This window comes from Leptosomus discolor, chromosome 5, assembly GCF_034619465.1.
Source record: "Leptosomus discolor isolate bLepDis1 chromosome 5, bLepDis1.hap2, whole genome shotgun sequence".
Classification (NCBI taxonomy): domain Eukaryota; kingdom Metazoa; phylum Chordata; class Aves; order Leptosomiformes; family Leptosomidae; genus Leptosomus; species Leptosomus discolor.
In genome coordinates this window covers 38,120,371-38,144,470 of record NC_141395.1, presented here as the reverse complement: position 1 = coordinate 38,144,470, position 24,100 = coordinate 38,120,371, and the positions used below count along the sequence as shown (strand labels likewise).

General features: G+C 42.5%; 1 protein-coding gene across 1 annotated transcript; it reads left to right on the top strand.

Annotated features, from left to right (window-relative positions):
- The first annotated feature begins 579 nt into the window (after positions 1-579).
- MYL1 (myosin light chain 1) lies at positions 580-18,232 on the top strand. The gene is made up of 6 exons (XM_009956349.2): positions 580-705; positions 11,812-11,839; positions 15,041-15,184; positions 16,910-17,083; positions 17,593-17,670; positions 18,204-18,232. Exons 1-6 carry the CDS (start codon positions 580-582, stop codon positions 18,230-18,232), a joined length of 579 nt encoding a protein of 192 aa, XP_009954651.1.
- The last annotated feature ends 5,868 nt before the right edge of the window (positions 18,233-24,100 follow it).

Here is a 24,100-nt window from a genome sequence, read left to right as displayed (position 1 = left end):
GCCATGAAAGTCAAAATCCCTACTTGAAACCAAATCCTCCTGGAACAGAGGCATGGGGTAAAAGGGGAGGGAAGGAAAGAAAGAAGATTTATTACTTAAGCAGAACTGAAATTCTGATGAGAAAAAGGACTGTTCAATCCATGCTTGAATGTTAACAGCAGATCTGAAACTGGGTTTGTCATATTTCCCTCTCCTTTGCACGCATTGAAAAAAAAAAAATACAGGGGAGGGTGTTGAGGTTTTTAAAGACAGGAGGAAAAAGCCACCTAAGTCCCTTGATCTTATGAAGCCCTGAACTCTTATATTCCATTTATAGCTCGAGCTGGAATGACATCCCCCTTGATTAGCAAGCTGTCCAATCCAGCTGCATGTGTCAAGACTGTATGAGGCACTAAGTGAAATATATATATGCCCTTATAGAGTTTAGCACATTGGGTCCACCTCCAGGGCACAGGCTGTAGCTCATTCTGACCACTGCTCCTCTCCCAGGAATCACTTTGAAGGTTGTTTCGTTTTTATTATTTTTTTTTTTAAGTTTTTTTGAGGGGCACCTTTACTTTCAAGTTTAAGCAACACAAAATGGCACCAAAGAAGGACGTAAAGAAGCCAGCGGCAGCACCAGCACCTGCACCTGCACCTGCACCAGCACCGGCACCCACACCAGCTAAACCCAAAGAACCTGCAATCGATCTCAAGAGCATCAAGGTAAACAGATGAACGCGAGCTGATGGCGGACCCAAAGCACTCACAAAGGGGAAAGTTAGCAGAGTCCCAGCTGAGACCTGCAGTGAAACGTTGTGTGTGTTTGGTTCCGGTTTGGGGACTGCAGTGAAATGAATGGGTAACCTCAGTCAATGGATTTGTTGACCTGCCTGAGCTTTTGATAGTTTTAGTAGCTGGAGGGGTGTAAAGCATGGTGCATGTTTTAACACAAGAGTGAAGCCTGACGATTTCAAAAGTATTTTGGAGTGTGGCCCTCGGAACTTTGTACCAAATCAGTATCAGTCTGACCTGTTTGGTAAAACTAAATTTAAAAGAAAAACACAACCAAAAAAACCCCAAACCCCTTGAAGCAGGTGCATGAGGACAGGAAAAGGTTACTGAAACTTGAAATGCAATGTTTTCCCATAGCACTGTACTGAAACCAAACGTTATTTTGCAGTTTCCTCTCAAATTCCTCTCCAAATTTTTGCAATCACCTGATGCCCCTTTGGTCATGTGTTTTGAGATCAGCATGGCTTATCTTTAAAAGCAGAAACAAACCATAACAGGGTAAAAAAAAAAAAAAAAAAGGGAGGGATTTGGCAGTTTCATTTGTTTTCATTTGTATTGAACAGCAAACATTGCTATAGATCACGAGCTGGAAAGCCATGGATGAAAGCATTGCAAGTGATTTCCTCTCAGCTTTACATATTTGCTCAGAATTTGCAATTTGCTGCAAACTGAAAGCAGCAAAGAGGAAGAGTCTTTCGGAGGTTTCCCTTGGGCTGCATTTCCATTTAATCTCATACTGTCTTTAGACTTTGCATGCCAACCAACATCACTGATTGTTGCCTTGACCCTCTGAAGAAAACTCTTCCATGTTGGGAAATTCTTTACTTATGAAATACGAAAGGGAGGTTAAGAGGTTAAACAGATAAAGAGACAGACCAGTTTCTCTGGGTAGGACCATAAATAGTTATTCTCCACCTACCTGACAAGCCGATTGGTCCCAGGACCAATTTGCTAAATTCTACATAAGGAATCCTGCCTATTATGGAGAAAAAAAGGGGTACAAAGACTCCTAGTAGGATCTACTCATTTTCACCTCATGATGAATTCTGCTTCAGGTAGCTTAATGCATATAGCCCAAAAATCGTGACCCATTTAGTCAAATTTCTTGACATTTACTTTAATTTTCACAATCAGTACTCAGTATTTTTCTGAAACAGTATATAGGTTCTCATAAGACTGAAGCTGAACCCACTGGCAAAGCAAAACAAGAGCAAGAGAAAAAGAAAGAGATTTTGAAATGCTTTGAGTAATCATAGCAAAGGCTACACAAAAAGCCTTCTGTTTTTGAGAATACTGTCTGAAAATTAGATTAGACCTCACATTTCACTCATCTCCAGCGACGAAGGGAAATGCAAGCTAGATTTCCTACTAAATAATTTAATATGATTTGATAACTTTCTATGTCCAGTTCATTAGGAGAAAATAGAATTTTCAACTCCAGTGATCCTAGCTAATCTATCTTTACATAAACAGATTTAATAGTATATTAACAGCTAAAGAATGGCAGGCTGCAGTCTGAGGCATCTCTGCAGTTCACTTCCTCACCCAGACAGCTCTCTATAATGGCAGGAAAAATATACTGGTAGCACAGAAAGAACACTCCAGGTTTTGTCATATTCAAACTGATAAAAGAAGATAGTCTCCCTAAATTCTCTTCTTTCAAAAGATAATACCAGGCAAAATATTTTCATCTTTGAAGGGGAGGAAGAGCCTGGGCTAGTAAGACAAAACTACTCTTTTAACACTAATGGCAGCACGTAAGCATTACTGTTCCTATTTGCAAATATGAGAAGATACAAGCAGTGTGATGGAGGTTACAGGACTACCCCTGCAATGCTTATCACTAGCATATATCTTTCTACAAGTATCTCCTCTGCTTTTTGTCATGCCCTTACCAGGCAAGGAGCAGGGTGCCTCAGTGGTGCTGCAAGGGTGGATGGAGCACCCCTCATCAGCCCCCCCAGCAAAGGAGTCTACCCAGGCACACAGCCATGGCCAAAGTGATGCAGAAACCCATGCTGCCCCTGAGGGTGACACACATCCCCTCTGTCCCTGATCTTCCTATCTCACCTGAGACCCCGCACCAGCCAAAGGCTGCCCAGGCAAACTGTAACACCTCCAGTGCTGTGCTCTTCGAGGAAGCACCAGGAACAACCACGGTGCCTTTCATCCTGCCTTGGAGCAGGGGCAGGGCCTGGACAACCTTCTAAGGTTCCAATCAGCCACCCTGGGTTATCCTTTTTCACCCTTTGACAGCTTGAAGGGAAATAATGTCTTCTTATAAGTGATTTGCCTGGAAGATGTGGTAGAATCAGGAATCAAAATATTCTGAGTCTTAGCCCAGTCCCTTAATTAGCATTAATTAACCCTGAATCTTTCCATCCAATCACCAAAGTCTCAGCACGGGAAAAGGCACAACAGCATTTCCAGCAAACCTTTGGAGCCAGGGAGTACTTAAAACTAAGCTTTTGACTGTGACCTGGTGAACAATCATGTCTGGGGCTCTTTGCACTGAATTACCAGGCATAGAGTCAAAGCCTCCAGTACTTTGAACGAGGGCATCAAATGGGCTCCCCTCCACTCCTCAGGGGCATTAGTGGCCTTGCCAGAGCTTGCTGCTAATGAGGCTGCAGCCCCACAAGGATTTGGGGAGTCACACAGCAGGCACACACATATAAAACCTTTGTTAGCTTTTATAAAGATACATTCAAGCCCCTTTTAACTGTTACAGCTAGAGTGGGTAAGGGTAGAGCTGCCCAGTAAGGGTTTACAGCAGCCAAATAATCCACATTTGGCAATGCACTTCATTTTAAATTGGCAGAGATCATAATATTCTCCAAAACAAACAAGGAGGCAGTTTACAAATGTAGGTAGTGATTCTTTTGGTGGTAGCCCTCCTCTCAGATGCCCTGCTTGGCCCATCTTCAGCGAATCTGGTTTTCTGAGCGTTTTCGGGTACACACTTTGAAACTTAGGCTTTTATTTTTTCCCCTTAAGAGGTCTCAAGCTGGGTTCTTGCAAATGCAGGCACCTCAAAATTGCCTGTCACAATCAGAAGCTGACAGGGCTTTCACCCTCTTCTGTTCTTTTTCCCCACTTTAGTAACAGAATTAAAGCAAATATTTAGTGATTTGCTGTTACTAATAGCAGCTAGTACAGGATTTTCTATTTTTAAGCACCATCTATTGACTATAAAACTGAGTAACAGGAATACCTAACTGCTAAAGACTCAAATCTCTGAACTCAGCCCTTTCTCAGTTCACTTTAGGTTACAGTACAACAACCTCAAAAAGAGAATCAAGGCAGGGAGGAAGAACTTGTTTTTAAATGGAAACGTAAAGATACTTATCTCCCTACTCAGGAAACTACACAAAACTCAATCTGCTTTGCACAAGCCTTTCCAGACCAAATTTATATTTCCAATTTTCCTTATTACTACCATGGCCTGGATTTGAAAAATAGATACAAAGGTCAAAGATTAAATCATAACTGAGAAGAGAACAAGTGTGATGGATGCATCTGAGAGTTACTACCAGGAACCAACGATGATTAAAAGCAAAATGACCATATGGGTCATTTTCTTAAGAGACCCTGAAGAATTCTGTAGTTAAAACTGTGGCTAAGGACACTCACAAAAAGATAGCTTATCTGTTTTTCAACTTCCTTCTCCTACACAAGCCTGAGTGAGAAGAAATATTGGGCTGATGAACAGCACTACTATGGGTCTCTGTCTGCAATAACCATTAATAATGCATTGACGATGAGGATGTCTCATGCTTGGTTTTGCAATCGAGGCAGTGGGAAATGGATAAACATATTGCCCAAATCTGTTTAACTCTGTCCCTATCACCAATAGGAAAAGTGTGTTGGTTTTTACTGGGAATCTAAGGGTTCTTTTCCCAGCACACACCACCAGTCCTTGGACCGAGCCCAGGCTTGTATCATTAACTGCAATGGTTTGGGATCTGGGTGCTAGAGATGCTGAGGGCAGTGCTTCACAGGCTTCTGCTCTGTAGATGGTGATCTGAATGTGTAGCACCCTGTTCCAGTGTCACACCAGTCCCTTTACTTCAAGGATGCCCCTGAGTACGCTCTCTTGAGCAGAGACAGAGATTGGGTTCTTGCAAGTTGCCATGCTGTAAGCGATGTTCATTTGGTACACAAGGCTTCCCCTGCTGCTGTTTTCAAGACTGAAATCCTAGGACACCAATTACACCGTGCCCAACTGCAGATAAGCTACCTAGATCTTTAGGGGGAAAATAATTAAAAGCTATCAACTAGTAAAGACTTGCTAAGGCCTTGTGTAATTGTGTGATGCATGATGAAGCCTGCTGCATGGAAGCAAACCTGTGTGATCATTTGTTTTTAAATACAGAGCTCTTAAGGCAGTAAAAAGTGTTTCTCCAAGTGTCTTTAACTCTTATTACATTCACTACTCAAGTAGGTCTTCTCTGAACAGACGTTGCATTGGATATAACCAGAGAGAGAAACTCACTAAAATGCACTGACAGAAAGCTGCTGGGCTGGAGGGCAAGCAGGACTACAAATGTCAGCTGAAGCGCTCAGAGAGCTATTACACTGCTGACAAACTCTATGTGAAGCTGTGGAGTGAGAACAAGAATGTTAACAGTAGCTTCACTCACAGTGCTAAGGGCTTTCTTAGGAACTGGCAGGTTTTTGCCTGAAATTTTTGGCACAGGCCTTCATATTATGCCTGATCCAGCTCCAGTATCCCTAGAACCAATATAACTGTTGGACAAGGTCACCAGTCCCAATGCCCTTTCAGGTACAAAGGGGACAAGCACAAATAGGACTTAGCCTTAAAAGATGTAAAGGTGCCTATCTGACACCATCCAGACCAGCCTCCTCCTACTGCTTTGACCACTGAGATACAGCACCATTTAGGATCTGCCCCAGCCAAATCCCTTGCCCTTGTGAACGCTGCCACTGATGCCAGAGCCACATTGGTGGCAGTTGCTAAGTCACTGCGTGGGCAAGTCATAGCATAAAGGTGCCCCAGGACAGGTAACTTGGACATAGACTCAGCTACGCACCAAGATCCCTTCAGGACACTGTTCAAAACCAGAAAGAAAAGCAAACAGAAAAGCCACCACTTAGTTTTCTCTATAAAGTTTTCAGAAGAACTTTGCCTCCTTCCTAAAGTGCTGGTAAGCAAGGAGTCCCTCGAAGTGGGGACTGTCCATATATATTTGCAGACACTTTTTCTTATGTCTGCTAACCTGAAAAATAACGTGAGGTTTTTTTGTTTGGGTTGTTGTTGTTGTTCCGTTCCGCCCCCCGCCCCCCCCCCCCCAAGATCCATTCTTAGTAATTCACAGCTTAAAAAAAAGATACCTATAGCCTTCGGAGGGTCTGGGGAGTGACAAACTTTGGCAGAAACAGTGGAATTTAAAACAAATTGCACAGAGTAACATTTCAAGAGCTCACAGAGTAATTTCAAGTGTTAACAGCTGTTGTGTGGCAGAGCCTTTCTCCCATCAACTAATAAATCAAAACAACCCCACAATATTCCTAAAATACTGTTTTAAACGGCCTTAGAACATAGAGAGATTGTAACTGATAGCAACAAGATATTTGAGTTTACCTTACATAAGGCAAGAAGATGGTGACTAATTTAGCCAATGACAAGTAAAGAAAGAAGTTGTCTGTAAGGAGATATGAAACCACCAAGCTGGAAGTTAGCCTCCACTTCACTGAGGCTTTTTTACATTTTATACCCATTGCCAAAAAGCACTTTTAACTGGCTGGTTTCCCGCATAGCACTTAAATGTTGAGTAGCAATAGTTTAAATAATGTTAATACTCTAACACCGCCACTAAGAGGCATGTTAAAACAACAAATCCCCCCGAGAGCAGGGCTCCAGAACCTCACATTTCCTCGCACATTCTCTCAATTATACACATTCATGCAAAACTAAATGCAATTAGAAAAGGGACACTTTTACAAATGAGCACAACTGAATGGACTTCCCCCCATGAAGCTAATGAAATATGTTCAAAATGGTATGATCAACAGTGCAGCTAGAGCACATTTCACTCCCAGATGTTTCAGAAGGGCACATTAATTAATCGGCAAGGCTCATCCAAAAGTTTTTGCATAACTGTAAAGCAACTGTGAAGTTACGAGCTTTACAGTAAACAAACTGGAAAGTTACACAGAATATTTTGAAAAAAATCAAATTCATCTGCAGTTAAGTCCATTAAACTCACAGAGATTTTGAACTATTCTTTCAAACCTCATGGTAACTCACACACGCAATTTCCTCTCCTATATTAACAGTGGTCATTTTTTTCTTTCTTCAATTGTATCTCCAGGCAGCTCTGTTCTCAAAAGCTCATCTGCTCCTAATGTTTCTCCTCCTCATAAAAGATGCGAGGCCAAATCTATCAGGCTGTTGATTCTTACTTAAATGAGAAATAGCCTTTCCAAAAATCTGTTGCATCGATCGCACAAGCTATCGAACCGGGGTGAGGGACGGAAGAATGACAGCCCACTTTTCAGAGGGGTTTGAGAGCTGTGTAATCCTGCACTCAGTGATGTCTACTAGAAAATATGTGCAGCTGTATTCATCAAGGAGCAGACAATGGTGAGCAGATATCATATGAACTGCTGTAGGCAAATCCTAGCTTATCTCCACCCACAAATAAGAAAATCTCTCTAGTCCTGAATAGAAGGCTAAATATGCAATGAGTATCTGAGGGGACTCTCCAATTTTCTCCTCTCTGATTTTCCAAGACATCCGATATGTTCTCAGTCTCTTCTACAGAGACAATACCTTGAAATATCTGGCGACTCTCTAATGAAATCCTAAGATGATTCCCTTCTCTGCAGTTCACCCAAAGGGTAACAAGCAGATGGAGCAGCTGAATGCTCTGACTCCCAGCAGCACCTTTTCCCAGGGCTTTTCCCCCTGACCAGACATTTACACATTTACAGTGAGAACAAAGTGACTGTCACTCAGCTCAGCTGTACCCAGTCCCAGTAGTCACTCAGCTCAGCTGTACCCAGTCCCAGTACCCACAGCACCATGCTGCAGAGGTCAAGGCCCTAAGGCCCATAAACCAGTGATTTGTTGGGAAATGAGGAACTTCAGCAATAATTTGGAAATAAAGATGTGTGGATTGGGTCTTCTGCTCAGCTGGTGATAAAGAGTTGCATATGACCCTATCACCCCATCCTACATAACTGGACCTGGTCAAAATGCCTCTATCTAGCAACAAGATGACTAGAAGTTGTTCACAAACTACACAGGGAAAAGCCTTAAGCTTAAAAACAAAGAAACAACCCATCACCTTTTTTTTTCTTTGGCACAGATAACCTTCTGTATAATAAATTTGTCCATAAAAAAGAACTAAGCCAAGTCAGAGAAATCCAGGTCCTTCTAGTCTTTCCATATGTTGCAGTTCCTTCAACTTTTAATTATTTCTGCTGGAGGTGGGAGGAACATTCTTTTTTCTTTTTTTTTTTTTTTTTTTAAACCATACTCCCTGAAATTTCAACATCTTCCCTAAAGCTCTGAGACTCATCATGTCCTCTGACAAAGCAGAGAACACTGCCAGGATCAGACCAAAGATCAGATCACTGCAAAATACTTCTTTCTACCTTTTGAAGTTTATGAAAGCTCCTTACAGAATCAGAAGTCTTACCTTTAATTTCTTTTAAGGAGTGTTTGAAATATTTTCTATACCAAGGCCATTTGTAGGTGCCCTTACTCAAAGCAAGTAGCATTTTAAGTCCCCTACAGACCCTACTGGCTTAAAGCAGGGTGATTCTTAATTCAAGTGAATGAACATATCCATGCTAGAATATTTCTCCTGAGCAAAAATCTGTCTAGTGAGCTTTTATTCAAGAATCAGTAAGAAAATGAAGGGCTGATGTGGTACAGTAGTATTTACTCATCTAAATTCTGAGCCAAAGTCTCGCATGGTGAAAAGATCCATCGGCTTGTACCTAGACTCCTCTCATTTTATACATATTTGACAGCCCATTCAAGCCAGATGGCTAATCCAGGTATCAGTTTTCTATGTCCAAGACAAATACACCCCAATTATTTTCTGCTTAGCATCTGAAGTCTTTTGGGATGAGTTTTGTTGTAGCCAACCATAAAGCTTATCTAGAAGTAAGAAAAAATATTCAAGAAAATTAATCTAAGTTTTCCTTTAAATTTTTTTTTTTTTTTAAAAATCCTGTTTTCAGGGACACATTTCCCAGTTGCCAGCACTGGAAAGCAAGAGGCTGACAGCAGAAGGAAAATTCCACAAAAGACAACACACTGCATCGACCCAGGCAACATTTCAGCTCTGCCAAAGTGTTTAGAAAGCTCCTCTATTAATGCAGTGGGACAAATGGCCAAGATCTATATTACCTTTCTCAGTGCCTGAGTTCCAGCTCCAGACAGTGTTAATCTGGAGGTCTGCACTATGTTGGCTAATTCAAAATTTAGAAAATTTTGTGAAAAGAGACATTCACAAAGGTTATGCTTATCTTCAGGGTAACTAAGCGAGCTACAGAAGAAAATTTCCCTCACCAATAACATTTTGTTATTAGAAAACCAGGAGCAGTGGACGTTCAACAAAGGAAATCAACAGAAGTTAGAGAAGGGATTTGAGTTTGCAACAGAGAGCCTGTTGTTGTCACAGAGCTATTCCCACCCCAGCTTCATGAAGCTCTTGACCCAGCTGAGGTGATGGGGAAAGGAAGAAGTTTGGAGCAAAGTTTTCTAATCTTTTTATACAATGTCTCTCAGCATCAATTCAGAGATTTGACCAGGGCTTGGAGGATGCTACATGGTGGAACTAGATCTTTGCTACTTAAAAAGCTGCAGCCTCTACCTCCTGCAACCTACCTAGAAACTCCCCACTCAAAGTCCCACTATGACCCCTCCACTCTGCAACCCAAAAAGCAAGTACCCTTTGCACCACCACAAACAGTCATCCTTCCAGTTCACCAAGCTTTTTGGGGGTCTTAGCTTCTATTATGGCTTCTCCCTTGCCTCCACATCTCAAAAATCTAAGCAGCACATCCTCTCACCACAGCAGTGAGTTCTGAAGCTGGCATGCTGGTGTCCTGTCTAACCCCAGCCCTAGAGGAAGGGTGTCCTGGAGAGCACAGGCTACTGTGAGCACAGATTTCCCACTGCCCTGCAGGGTACATCTACACATTGGCCACTAACCTAGTGATACAGTTGGGTCCAAAATGCACAGGTATTTGTTACCTTAAAGACATTCAAAATTTGGAAAATGTGACCAGTGCAGAGGAAGAGCTTCACAGTCAGACACCACCTCCATCAGCAGGTTAATCTTCTGCACAGTGCCATCAACTGGATCACACTGAGCAGACAAGAAGCAGCACCACTCATCTAACTCTATATTATTTTCCATATAAGGGGTTGAGCAAAACCCAGCAAAGGTACAAGGACCATCCAGCTGCATCTAACACACAACCTGCAAGGCACATGTAAAAGCAGCCAGCTGGGCAAACACGTGGCTCCTCTCACCCTCAACGCTCCTTGCTCACTGACTTTATAGCTTATTGGAGAAATAGAATCCTTCCCTATAAGGAAGTCTTGGTAGGTCCGGACAAGGAACATTCTCCTCTCTACGGTATGGACCCAGAAAGTGCTGACATAAATCAAACTTACTGCTTGCCACTCCCTGTCCCTCTCCAGCCTCCCAAAAATAGCCATCATAAGATGTCGATCAAGACATGGAGCCTCCTGTCACTTTGCCCTAAGAAAGATAAAGAACTCGCCAAGGGGAGGGACTGCTTCCTTCTGACACCTAATCCAGGCAATGCTGTCAGCACCGACAGATAAATAAGGGGAAGAAAGGACAGGAAAGCAGGACCACTCTTGAGACCTCTCAGCTAATCCCTCCTGCCCGTCTGCTGCTCTGCTTTTCCAACTCTCAACCATGGTGGGTCCACTGGAAAGCTAATGGTTAGCAGCAAGCCAGTGTATTTTCCATAAAATTTGGCTTCTTGCTCAAGTTAGTTCTAGTGGGGGGAAGGACAGTCCAGAAGACAGTTTAGGTTTGCTTGGCTTTCCTCCTTAAATCTAAAGGACTATGCGGGGTTTTCCAGTTAGCCTCAAGTTCTGCACCAGGCAACGGTAGATGTATGGCTCCTGTAGCTTCAGATAGAAGGGTTACAATCTGCTACCGCTGGCTGCTAAGCATTTATTTTTGGGTTTGGTTTTTGTTTTGTTTTGTTTTGTTTTTAATTGGATGCAACCTGCTAAAGTAGCAAAGGAAAACAGTAATATTTTTATATAAGAAAATATCATAGTTTTGTATTTTATAAAACAATGTACCATCAAAACCTAATTTGAATCACAAAATTTAAGGGATTGTTTTAATTTCTATGTTAATGTAAAAAAAGATGCTTGTTAAGCAATATTACTTCAAAGGGTCTTAATAAAATAGGTCTATACTAAAGGAGTAAATGACTTGATGGTACATTAATGAACTTCTTTGTTAGTTAAGAGACTAGGTTTTTGTTGCTTCTAGCCACAACCCTGGCTTTCCCTGGAATGCAGATTTTAACAGAATCTTTAAGAATAGACCTGGTGATGCATTTTTACAAGGGAAGTTGCTAGTTTAGGTTGCTATGGCCTAGTTACATTAGGCGTACAGATGTGAGCGCTCAGATACTTTGTGCTATTTGCTTTCTCTCAGTGCATTTTCAGCAGTACTAGTTCTCCTTTTTTCTCTCTCTCTTCTTCCCAACTACAGTCCTTCACTCCTGACCAAATTAGTGGTAAGTGGAAAAAAAAATAAATTAACTTTAACAGGGGGCAGAAGCGGGAACATAGTGGCTAACATGCTAAATATTCACTAGTCTTAACAGCTCTTTTGCTATCCGCATTACTTCTGCACATCTGACAGGCCACATTTTTGCAGTTTTGGAAGATGACTCATGGATTGAGCTGGATGCTTTAGAAAAGAAACAGGTTTTCCCACACCCCCCCCCCCCCCCCGCCTCCTAAGCTATTTTTTGTGATTGATTTCCTTCCAACAGATCGAGTTCTCCAAGGAGCAACAGGATGGTAAGTTACAAGAGAGCCGAAGTGTTTTACATGTTTATGGGTTCAGAGAGGAGCTATAGGCTCAGAAGTTTAACGTTTATGAAAAGATGAGCTAAGACTTCAGCTGGTTTCAATAACGACACTCTTGACTTCAGAGGAACAGTGCTGATTTACACTGAACCATAATTTGACCATGGATTTACACATAATTTATCTGGGTGCTTATGTGCTGCCCAAGATGAGAAGTTTATGCCATGGTATGAAGCAGAAATACGCTGGTGCTACCAGCGCTACCTACTGAACATTTTTCCGTTGTGCTCCTGTACTGGCCACTCACAAGGATGCTGAAAATGGGTCTTGCATCGGGGAAATAGGCAGATGAAGGACAACAGAAGGAGGGACTTGGCTGAAAAATTAACTTAGCTGCAGTGACATTGCAATTTTGTATGAACAGAAGATGCAAGAGGCCTACAGGTCACTTTTGCCAGGAGATAGTGTGGAAGGGGAGGAACAAGGCTGTTTTACTGTAAATACATTCATGAAGCATGGAAATAGTTAGCAAGTAAGTGACTTGTGAAATCTGCTGCTTATAAACACAACAGTCTGGATATGCTGCAATTCTTGAGCATCTTGCTGTATTCTCTGCTTCACAAGCCACCAAGTTTCAAATAACATTTTTTTTTTCAATCTGCTGAAAAGATCTGCTTAAAAATTCTGACATGAACAAAAATACCCATTGAAGCCATTGAAGCTCTGGAAATCTGACTTGGAGTGTTTAAAACATCCTAAGAGATGCATTTGGGCTATATTAAAAATGTAGGTTAAAAAAATGTCAAAAATGCAGTAGCAAATACAGTAGACTTCTCACTGTGAACGAAGTATTTAGAATGGAAGATACAAAGTTTTACTAGAAATCCAGATGGAGAGGAACAGCTATAAGCAGGTCTTGAGAGCCCTAAACTTCCTGAACACCAGCCTGCTCTGGGTTACACCATCAAAGCAGCATGGAGAAGTATAGTGCAGTAAGCGAGACTGGAAACCTTTCTCTTGCTGCAGTCCAGACACTCCTGGTCACTCCGAAGTCATTTGGACTCTTCCTCACTTTTAAAATTGTAAAACATTTTGTAAAGGGTTGGGAAGGCTTACGGAAAAATGCCATCATTTCAAAGCTGCTGGCATGTATAACAAAGAAAAATACTTCCTTCAGCTTCCCTACATATTTCAGATCATCCAGCTGCTGTAATGCTGTAATGACTGAACCAAGCAGCAGAGCAATTAAAAGCTACTTGAGAGAGGCAGAATTTCCCAGGAACAGAGATGTCCCACCCTCAGTAATTATTTCCATCCACACGGGCTGACACACAAGCAGCTGGGCATCATCCTCCTCAGAGAGGGATTTTAGATGTGCTTATTCCAGCAAAGGTATAAACTAGGACTAGCTATATAAAAAAAAAAAAAACAACCTACAGCAAAGATATATTGCAGTGAAACGCATTCCTGAGAGACAAAGATAAAATCAGGCCTTTCCTCCGAGCTGGAGAGCAGCGTTCAGAACCCAGTGAGCATAAAACTTCCATGGGATTCACAAAACAGATAAACTCTCCTGATGGCTCTGCTAATAGCAAACTGGCATTGTTTTATACCTTGCTCTGGCTAAATGTCAGTAATGCACCAGATGAAAGATCAGATCATAGGGTATAAATCACTACAGCTCTATCGACCTCAGCTGCTAGAGCAGGAGCTGATATCAAGTTGGTATATTGTAAGAGGAAGCTCTACACAGGTCCAGAAGGCCTTGATTTCATACCCTGCAATAAAAGCTGTAATAGGAGAGGGTTAGCAGTAAAGGGTTATAGGTCTCTCGCATCAGACAGTAAGGGGATTAGTTTCAGATGTATTAGATTACAGTCTAGCAGGCCGACATCCTGTATCAGGAGCTTTACTGGGTGTCAACAACTTCTCCACTACGGTAGTATATGGATGGCTAAAGCAAGAACCTAAATACCTCTGCGCCACGTATCCCCAGCACAAGATGAATGAAGACATGATTTGAAATGTGGTTTATTACTCCTAAATCTGCCCCAAGGCACAAAAAACCTTTCACCTACACAAGCAGTGAAACACAAAGTCTATCTAGATGCTGAAAGCGCATCATGGCCAAGGGAAAGACATTTCACTTGGTTTACTTGGAGCTAAAACACAGCATTGTCAGACACCGCAGTACAGAAAAGATCAACAGCACAGTCAAAGATGTTCTTGACATATGAAGTTTGAAGATGGCTTTTTAGCTAGACCTTTGACTTTTGCGCCCCCCTCCCCCCTTTTTAAAAACACATTTCTTTATTCACTGGAAAATACAGTAAGATGATTAACATGAAACTTTGCAACAGAAGATGAAGACTAGCAATGCAACCGAGGCAACAACCTGTGCTGATTTTTGTAGGAGAAAGGTCTGTACCCCAAGTCCTTGGTCAGGAGCAAGGAGGAAATAAGTGAGCATTGATCACTTGGCAGCACTGAAAGAAGCCAAGTCTTAAAGCATACACACTGGAAATGCACTGGAATAAGGTACCACACAAGTACTACCACTGGAAAAGCCAGATATTCATGCACCTGTAAGAAGCAGTGATAGACTGCAAAGGGCAGAGAAGAGAAGGGAACAAACATGGGTAGAAATGCCATTGTAAGGCAACTTAAAAGGAAAACAATGGTAGAAGCATTTAAAATCCTCCTTCAACTTTCCCATTGGCACAGTGAGTTGAGATGCTGGGATTGCAGGCAGGACCCATCAAAGCAGGCAGACAGTTTGCACTGCTAGGTACTTCTACAGAAGAGTCCCAGTCCTCCAGTGAGATAAGGTGGAGTGGATAATATTTTTATCCTTTGCTGCTATGTCATGTAAAGAAACCTGTACTTGAATGGCAGTGTTTGTAGAAAGCTTATCTTTCCCCATGCTTGAAATAACTATGGGGCCAATCACAAACCTATTGATGGCTCTTAGAGCCAGGAAAGCTATGAAAGGTAGATATAAAAGTTTAAAAATAGTGAAACCAAAATGTCAGAGGGGAGTTTTTCTTGGGATTGTGGGCCAAAGATTCCCCTGGCTAACTCACCCAGAGTTGGTGGAACAGTGCCAGGAGACAACAGGCTCACATCTTTGTCAATACAACTTGTCAATAGGGAGCTGCCTGGCTCAATTTAACTGCTGCTCTTCCCTTGCAGACTTCAAGGAGGCCTTCCTCCTCTTTGACAGGACTGGTGATGCCAAGATCACCCTGAGCCAGGTGGGCGATATCATTCGGGCACTGGGGCAAAACCCTACAAATGCTGAGATCAACAAGATCCTGGGCAATCCCAGCAAAGAGGGTAAGTACCCTACAGTCTGTCATGGGCCCTTCGTGAGGCTGTGGAACTACAATTAGGCGACATCAGTAGTCACAGCAGGAGAGAGAGAGCTTTCACGCTGATGGGTGGACTCTGAAGCAACAATATATGGAATTTCTCCAGTTCCTTTTGAAGATGATGACGGTGGTGAGGAATACAGTGCTCAGAAAGAGGAATACCTTCTCCTTAGGAGATAGAGAATTCTCTGTAGGAACCATTTTGGTGTCAGCTTGGTGTAGGTGTAACACTCATTGCTGCTCAGAGTCCATTTGTGCTCCAGCCCTTACTGAGGAGCTCCAAGGCCATTTCTAACAGCTGATACGCAGCTCTTCAGGTCCTTCCAGTGCAGGATCTTCTGCATAAGCCAAGACTGGCACTGGAAACCCACCTGTATATTTCACAGAATCACAGAATGGTAGGAGTTGGAAAGGACCTCTGGAGATCATCTGGTCCAATTCCCCCGCCAAAGCAGGTTTAGCCTACAGCAGGTTACACAGGAACCAATCCAGCCAGGTTTTGAGTATCTCCAGGGAAGGAGACTCCACAACCTTCCTGGGCGGCCTGTTCCAGTGCTCTGTCATTTCTGCTGACTGGGGTGGTCTGCTCAAAGCTCCTACAAACCTGGGCATGCTGAGGCATATGATGGCCATTTATTTTAGCAGCCATTTTCTGTTTCCTTTTCTCCTCTCTCAGAGATAATAGAAATGTAGTCACCTTCTTCTAACAAGGACCTAGCTGCAGGTGGTCCCTGATTTCAGTGATGCAGAACTGTATTAAGATGGACTAAATTATATTCAAACCCTCAGGCCTGGTAAAGGTGGCTCTCAGGAACAATTCAGAAAACCTGAGTTAAGCATTAGCATCAGCAGGAAGCACTGAGCAGAGGACTAACACAGAGGTGAGACCATGACAGTGCTTTAAGTGACTACAGCAATAACTGACAGTGATTTTGATATAGCTGGGTAGTAAAAGAGTTTCTGTAACAACTGTAAATTCAAAAATCTATTGCATATTTCCATCTATTATATTTCATCACTGCCAAGATGAAGGCTGCTCTTTGCAAAGATCCATGAGAAAAACAAAAAGATCCTGATATTTGTCAGCCTTACTCCAACAAAAAGCATTTGGGGAAGGCCTGAGGACTACAGCTTCTGGTTGCACTACGCTTGTGAGTCAAACCTCCAATACTAAATTTGGACCCCTCACTGGACACTCCAATTTTCAATTAGTATATTCTTTTGCTAATAGTCTCTGCTATCACATCCAAGAGACCCTGATAAGGTCAGTAACACATCAGCAACCTCAGAGGCTTGTCTAAGTTCACAACATCCCACTCTGGGTACCTTTTCCCACTGTTGGAGCTCAAAATTTCTGTTTTACTGTATTCTGTACACTTGCAAAATCCTTTCAAAGATCAACTCAAACAGCAAGTTTTGTTTCTGCAAGAAAAATACAACATGCACATAAGGATATAAAATATAAGCATATAAGGAAGTGCAAAATCAGATGGATGTGAAAACTAACCCCCACAATAAGAGAAAAACCAGATTCTGCAAAGGAACTGCTAAATCCCAGGGCAAAGACCAGAGTAAAGGATAGAAAGAGGTGTGCACTGAGGTGGGAGGCTTTCCCACAATTTAGGGCAAGTATCCCAAAAGAACACAAATAGAAGTGTCTAGCATGTAGCAACTAGTGCTTTCTTTCCAGAGATGAATGCCAAGAAAATCACTTTTGAAGAGTTCCTGCCCATGTTGCAAGCAGCTGCTAACAACAAGGAACAGGGTACCTATGAAGACTTTGTTGAAGGTCTGCGTGTCTTTGACAAGGAAGGCAACGGCACAGTCATGGGGGCTGAACTGCGTCACGTACTTGCTACTCTGGGTAAGGGATTATCAGCTCTGTGAGCACTTTAAAAATTGCTGCTGTTCGAAGGCATGAGAGAGGGAAGAAAGATATTCTAACCAGTTTGGAGAGGTAGGAGACTACTAAACCAGACAAGACTCCGGGTCTCCTAACTGGGAATCCACAAGGAAAGCAAACACAAAACTCAGTAGAAAGCCCAAAGGAAAAGGTTTGGTTTATTACTTCTAAATTTGGACTAGGTATTAGGAATAGAGAGAAACGGCTGTACACCTCAGTGACGTAACACACACAGACAAAGGTAGAGGATTTACTGTGTAGTTTCTTTACTCTGTAGGAATAACTAGAATCCCTATGCCTATATGCACGTGCAGAACTTCTAAAGAAAGTTGAAAATAATAAAGCTCAGTTCATATATAGGTCTTTCTTTTACTAACTGAGAAAATAAGGAAAGCTTTTGGAAAAGCTGTAGGGTTCAGCCTCAGCTGTGTGTCTGTGGAAGAATTAACCCATGTCTCTCCACTCTCCAGGTGAGAAGATGACAGAAGAGGAAGTAGAGGAACTCATGAAAGGTCAGGAAGACTCCAACGGCTGCATCAACTATGAGGGTAGGTGCAAGAGTTCAACACCCTCTCATTGTACATTTCTTCTCTCTCTCCCTCTCTCTGTTTCACTGCAGTTGGCTTTTAGCTTCGCAAGCAAACCAGTCAGACAAAGCTACAGCTGAGTTTGGTTGAAAGGCTTATGCATGAAAATGACTGTTGCAATATGCTTAGCCTGCAGTCACACCACTCAAACAACTAGGTTTAGCCACAGCAGAAAAGGCTGCTTTGGTCAATGCCAGATCTCTGGACTCTCCGACTTTCTGTAGAGCAGTTGCAGTGATTGGAACCAACCCTACAGCTAATGCTTAGACAAAGTGCTCTATCTGTCCTACATTTAGTCTTATCACGCTTAAGCAGGAAGGGAATTTGATTTGGACAACATTAAACAGAACTTTCTATCACATTATTCGGTCAAATCTGATCAGGAACATGTTTTTTTAATGCCATCAGCTCATGAACAGCTGTTATTTTTAAAGGTATTTCCCAAATCAGTATTTGCTGCTCCTCTTAACTAGCATATCTGTATTCTTCCACAGCATTTGTAAAGCACATCTTGTCTGTATAAGTGGATCTCCCCAGATAACAAATGGTATGTTCTTCTCATTTGCACACTTAACTTTGTCTGCTTCCTATGCTTAAGGGCTTCAACATGCCCATGGCCAGATATAGGTTATGAACAAATGTGACACCATCTCCCCAATGATACAAATAGAACAAAATCACACTGCTATCCAAGAGCAAAGAAAACAGGAGCGTGGATTCCTGGGTCTTGTTCACAGCTCCATAACTGGTCGGAAACTGTGTTTACTGGATTTTTCAAATATATCCAAACTGCGAAAAGAAATGCTCAGTTTATTCATGAGCATGGAAATGTTCAGGCTTAAATATCACCCTAGATCTCTGTTGTCATACAAAATTAGAGTTTAAGCTGTGCAAACTGACAGCCTGAGACATTTATCCTACAAACATGTTGATATTTTGGGTTTAAAAAAAAAAAGAAAATCAAAGCAACACCTTCTGCTAATTTGTAGATTTCTGTAAAGACAAAGTAGCCTGAATACTTTTGTGAACTACTGAGAACAGCTCTTCAAACAAAACAATCATTTAGCACTTCTTCTACAAGTAGGGAGAAAACAATAACAAAAAAAGGCAACCTTGATATGCTGCTATTTTGTCCAATAAAACCCCCTGCAGCTGTCTTTAAAACGCAGACATAAAATATTGTGGGTCTGTGGGCTTATTTGAACTGTTAGTTATTCTATCCCAGGAAAGACACATTTTCAACTCCTGTATGAAACAACAAACACCTCAAAATAGAGATCAAGGGCTCAGTTTGTAATTTTGCAAGTGTTCCTTCAGCCAGCGTTGACCTCAAGTCCAACTCTACCCTTCCTTTCCAGAACAAGTCAAATTCAGAAAGACCAGAGAGTACTCAAGATTTGCCTGAAATTCTTGCTGACTCTGTCACTATCAACATGGATACTGCATAGAACTGGATGATGTGCCTCCAACCTCACCACTTTTTACCAGTGCATCCATAGATGTCACCTCTTGGTCACTACTTTCATTTAAAAAATGCTGAACTTTCACCAAGGCAATCTAGATGGAATTAAACTGCTACCATCCAGGATCCACCCATCCCAAACATCTCTTTCCATGTTGTTTGCATTAAAACAATATAATCTCTTGGAAAAATAAAGCATCAATAAACCCCTGTGGTCACTTTCTTGCTATAAAGTCTTTTTTTCCTCTAAATCTGTGCAAATCCACTCAAAGCAACACTCAGCACTTAATTTATTTTCTCTGTATATTGTATTTCACAAAATAAAGTTTTATGAAAAAAAAGATAGACATCTCCAGGAGGTCACTCTACTTAATCTGAACGAAAAGTGTTTTATTTGGGGACTGGGAGAAGGAATAATTAGGGAACTACCACTTAAAACATTACATTTTTGGGAGAATCATAGAATCATTAAGTTGGAATAGACCTCTGAGATCATCAAGTCCAACCATTGACCTAACACCACCATGCCCACTAAACCATGTCCCGAAGTGCCACATCTACACGTTTTTTGAACACCTCCAGGGACGGTGACTCCACCGCATCCCTGAGCAGCCTGTTCCCATGTTTGACTACTCTTTCAGTAAAGAATTTTTTCATAGTGTCCAATCTAAACCTGGTAGCTGGTATCAGAGTAGCTCCCAGGGTGGCACCTGCCCTGACGAACCAGGCAAGTCCCAAAACTAGACAGGGTGGCCCTGCTGCAGGGGACCATGCAGAGCCACTCTTCCCAGCAAAATCTCCTTTGTAATGCTGCAAGAGCAGGTCCACAGCACTACTAGGAAGGAATCCTAGCTATCGCCTGTATTTATAGCTAGAAAAAGCACTCAGAAATATCAGCTACCCTGAAAGGTTCTGTATCTGGGAACAGGACCTGGGGCCATCGTTCCCTGGGCCATGGCAAGAGGAGTCCAATTACCTCTTCTGCAGTGACAGCAGGAATAACCAGCTCTCGGGGATGTATTGTTACCTGCACGTCCCTGCCCTTAAATGTAGCTCCTTTCTCTTTTCCTTAAGTGTTTACGAAACTGCCTTAATCCCCATCTGAGTGTCAGCTTGTTCTATTAAAATCCGACTTCACCTTATTAAGTTACTATGCACAAAATGACCACAATTCAAGTGCCAACAGGTGCAGCAGGGCACAGTGGGGACAGCTGGCACCAGAATAGACTGCAGCCGCTGAAACAGCAGCTGCCTCTTTTCCGTGGCTTCACAAAAAATTCTCCCATTAAACCCTCAACATGCTGGTAGACGGGGCCAAATGAAGCTCTCAATTATAGCCTGCCCAGGGACTTATGCCAGCAGGTAGTTTACAGAGGGTTGCGGTTGCTACAGGCTCAGTAGGAAAAACTCTTGTTAGAAGGAAGAAAAAAAATAAATAAGGAAGCTGTTTAACCTTATCCTAAAGATGCAACAAAAAAACCCCTGAGATACATTAAAGCAAGTTATCTGCAGAGACTCAGCCTGGAGGGTGTTTCTCAAGGGACCGATCGACATTGTACTGTTGCTCAACCTACTGCCTATACACACAGGTTCCATGTGATTCCACTTCCCAAGAAACTGTGGATCTCAGTCGCTGGGAAAGCAAAGAAACAAACAACCCCCCCAACTTTTCACCATATATGCTGTCAGCCTCCTTTTTACACTGCCCTGTCACACTGCATTGTCATGTAGTCGCAAAACCAGCCTAGTCCAAGGTTGGATGCAGCCTTAAAGGAAAGGCTGAAATTTCCATCATATTTTCCTTTCTGAAACTGTAAGTTTTATTAATTTCTAAAGTATTTGGGGCCCAAGCCCAGATGACTAACAAAATGGGATGATTTCTCATCAGTTCAGAAGTAGATTTTTAAGCCACCCATTTTTAAAAACTCATATTCGTATTTTAATTTAAAACAAAATTCCAGATTATGAGACATAAACAGCCTGACAGTATTTCTCTGAACTTTAATTGCAAGGAATCAAGGTAATGTTACCTACACTACTCTCACTCCTCAAAAATTAAAGCAAAAATATTTTTTTCAGAGAACAGATGAAAACAGAGTATACTCCTTTCCCATTAAACTGAGACTGATTCTCCAAGTATTTCATAGAGCTGCACAGGGAATGGATTTTTATGCTACCGAAAGGTTTTAGTAATTTTTAAAAAATCCAGTCCAAATTTAGATAGATACAAATACCTGAAAAAATGTTCAGCTTCTTATAAGACAAAATCATTTTGGTGATCTTAATATAATGATCTTAAATAATTCAGTAATACATAAAGAATGGCAAACTCCTTATATACTAGCCTCTTCCAGCTAGTGACAGCTTCAACATAAACAATATTTTTAAAAATTTATTTTGAAAATGTAGAAACAAGATGTTTTGGAAATTTAATGATAGGGTTTTTTTAATTGAGAAACATATCAAACCCAGATCTCTCTCTGTCAGCTTTAATTCCACCAATAAATCCCATCCAAAAGACACACAACCCAAAAGCACAGTTTGGAAATGACTAAACAGCTCTGATGCCTCATCTGTAAGAGAGCAGGGAAACGTCTTACTTTGCCTCAAAACCATTTAAAGGCTGAACTTGTTTCAACCTACTGCCTCCACACTAGTAACACAAGCATTGCTCAGAGCTCTGATCCTGGCAAACGCTCCTCAAAAAAGGCTGCTTCCTCTTCTATTTTTTGTTCACCTAAGGAAAAAAATACTCTGCACAAGAAGTACCACTGCACTCCCGTACGGCACATGATGCACCATGACTGTGCTCCCCCTTGACCCGCAGAGAGAGGCTGAAGACCCCAGTAGCTGGGTAAGGCCGCCCTGCATCTGCTCAGGCTCCAAATGGAAAGAGTAATTTTCAATCCCTGTCACCTGACACCTCTTGCCATGCCATCCTTACATTTGCTTTGTATTTTAAATAGAACATTGTTAATGAACATACTTTCCATTACTCAATGCAATTGGGACTTTAACTCCTCAGGAGCAAGGCTAAATCCCCAGAGAAAGGTCAAGCTGTCAAACACTCGTCCTTGATATGCAGCACTAGACATGGCGACCAGCACCATGGAGCAGGTACCCTACAAAACCAAGGTGGAAATGTCACAGCGATTGAGGAGAGGTGGTCACCAAGCCCAGGAAAGTAATTTTGCTCTTGACACAGGCTGTATTCATTGAGAGCAGGCTACCACCACACATAGGGTGGCCAGCAGATTGAGGGAGGTTATTCTCCCCCTCTACTCTGCCCTGGTGAGGCCACGTCTGAAGGACTGTGTCCAGTTCTGTGCTTCCCAGTCCAAGAGGAACAGGAAACTACTGGAGAGAGTCCAGCAGAGGGCTATGAAGATGATGAGGAGACTGGAGCATCTCCCCTACGAGGAAAGGCTGAGAGACCTGGGGCTCTTTAGCCTGGAGAAGAGAAGACCAAGAAGGGACCTTATCAACACTTATAAATATCTAAAGGGTGGGTGTCAGGAGGACGGGGTCAGACTCTTTTCAGTGGTGCCCAGTGACGGGACAAGAGGCAACAAACTGGAGCACAGGAAGTTCCATCTAAACATAAGGAAAAACTTCTTTACTCTGAGGGTGGCAGAGCACTGGAACAGGCTGCCCAGGGAGGTTGTGGAGTCTCCTTCCCTGGAGATACTGAAAACCTGCCTTGACACAGTCCTGTGCAACCTGCTGTAGGTGACTCTGCTTTAGCAGAGGGGTTGGACTGGATGATCTCCAGAGGTCCCTTCCAACCTCTACCATTTTGTGGTTCTGTGATAGGAGCAAAGACACCTCCACAGCTGTTTCTGCCAGGCCAGAGGTAGCCAAGAAGCCCCTCAAAGAGGGGGAGTCATATGCACTGAGTGGGGTGGATTTTAGACAGCAGGGAAGTGCAAGAGGAGCAGTGCCCCTCTGTCTGGCACTACTTGAGGGTCCAAGCCCTCAGCTAGTAAAAGGTAGAGGCCGTTTTGTGCTACTCACAGCTCTTTGCTTTGGAGATATCCCAGACCCAAACAGGCTTGCACAGCCGTTCACAGTATCAACACCTGCCAAAAAGACCCTCAGGCACATTGTCCCACTCGCATTACAGGTGCTTTCCTCTTACATGCAGGAGTTGAGTGTCAAAGACACGGACACTGGGCTTTTAAAAGGAACAGCTGTTTCCGCACTCCACCAATGTTCTCCCTAGTCTTGGAATAGATTTTAATTTAGTTCAGAAGAATGGTCTCCAGCCAGTGGTTGGAATAGATTTTAATTTAGTTCAGAAGAATGGTCTCCAGCCAGTGGTTGGTGCAGTTCTGTGCAGAGACCAGAGGGACAGAAAAGAGCATTTATCCAGGGCAACAAAGCACAGCAGCCAGGTGTGCCTGATGTGTTAGGAGTTATTTACTGGTCTTTCAGCACCTCAGTGCTGTATGCAGCATGCTCCACCCACTGCCCCAAGCTCATTTGCTAAAAGATTGTTCAGACATGTCTCCTCACAATCCTGTCTGTGTAGCTTTCTTTTCTCCCTCCCAGGAGCTGCTAGGCACTGGTTATTTTTCCTTCCCATCTACAGACTAAGAAACCAAGGAAGCACAACAGCTGTGTCCCTCTTCCCCAGAGCAAGAAGAAACAGAAAGTGCACTAATTGACCCTAATGCTGCAGGAGCCAACGTATATACTCACTGCCACCTCATCAGCCCAATGCTCTGAAGATTTGCCATCTATTTGGAGACATCTCCAGCATTTTTACACAACAGCAATATATGTGATCATTTCCTATTAGTGAGGTGCCTGACATCACTATATGACATCACCTGGGTCCTTCACACAGATCTGCTAGCCTCGACTCTGATGCCATGATGGCAAACACAAAAAGAGAAAGTTTGGCAAAGACGTCCTCTTTCTGGCAGA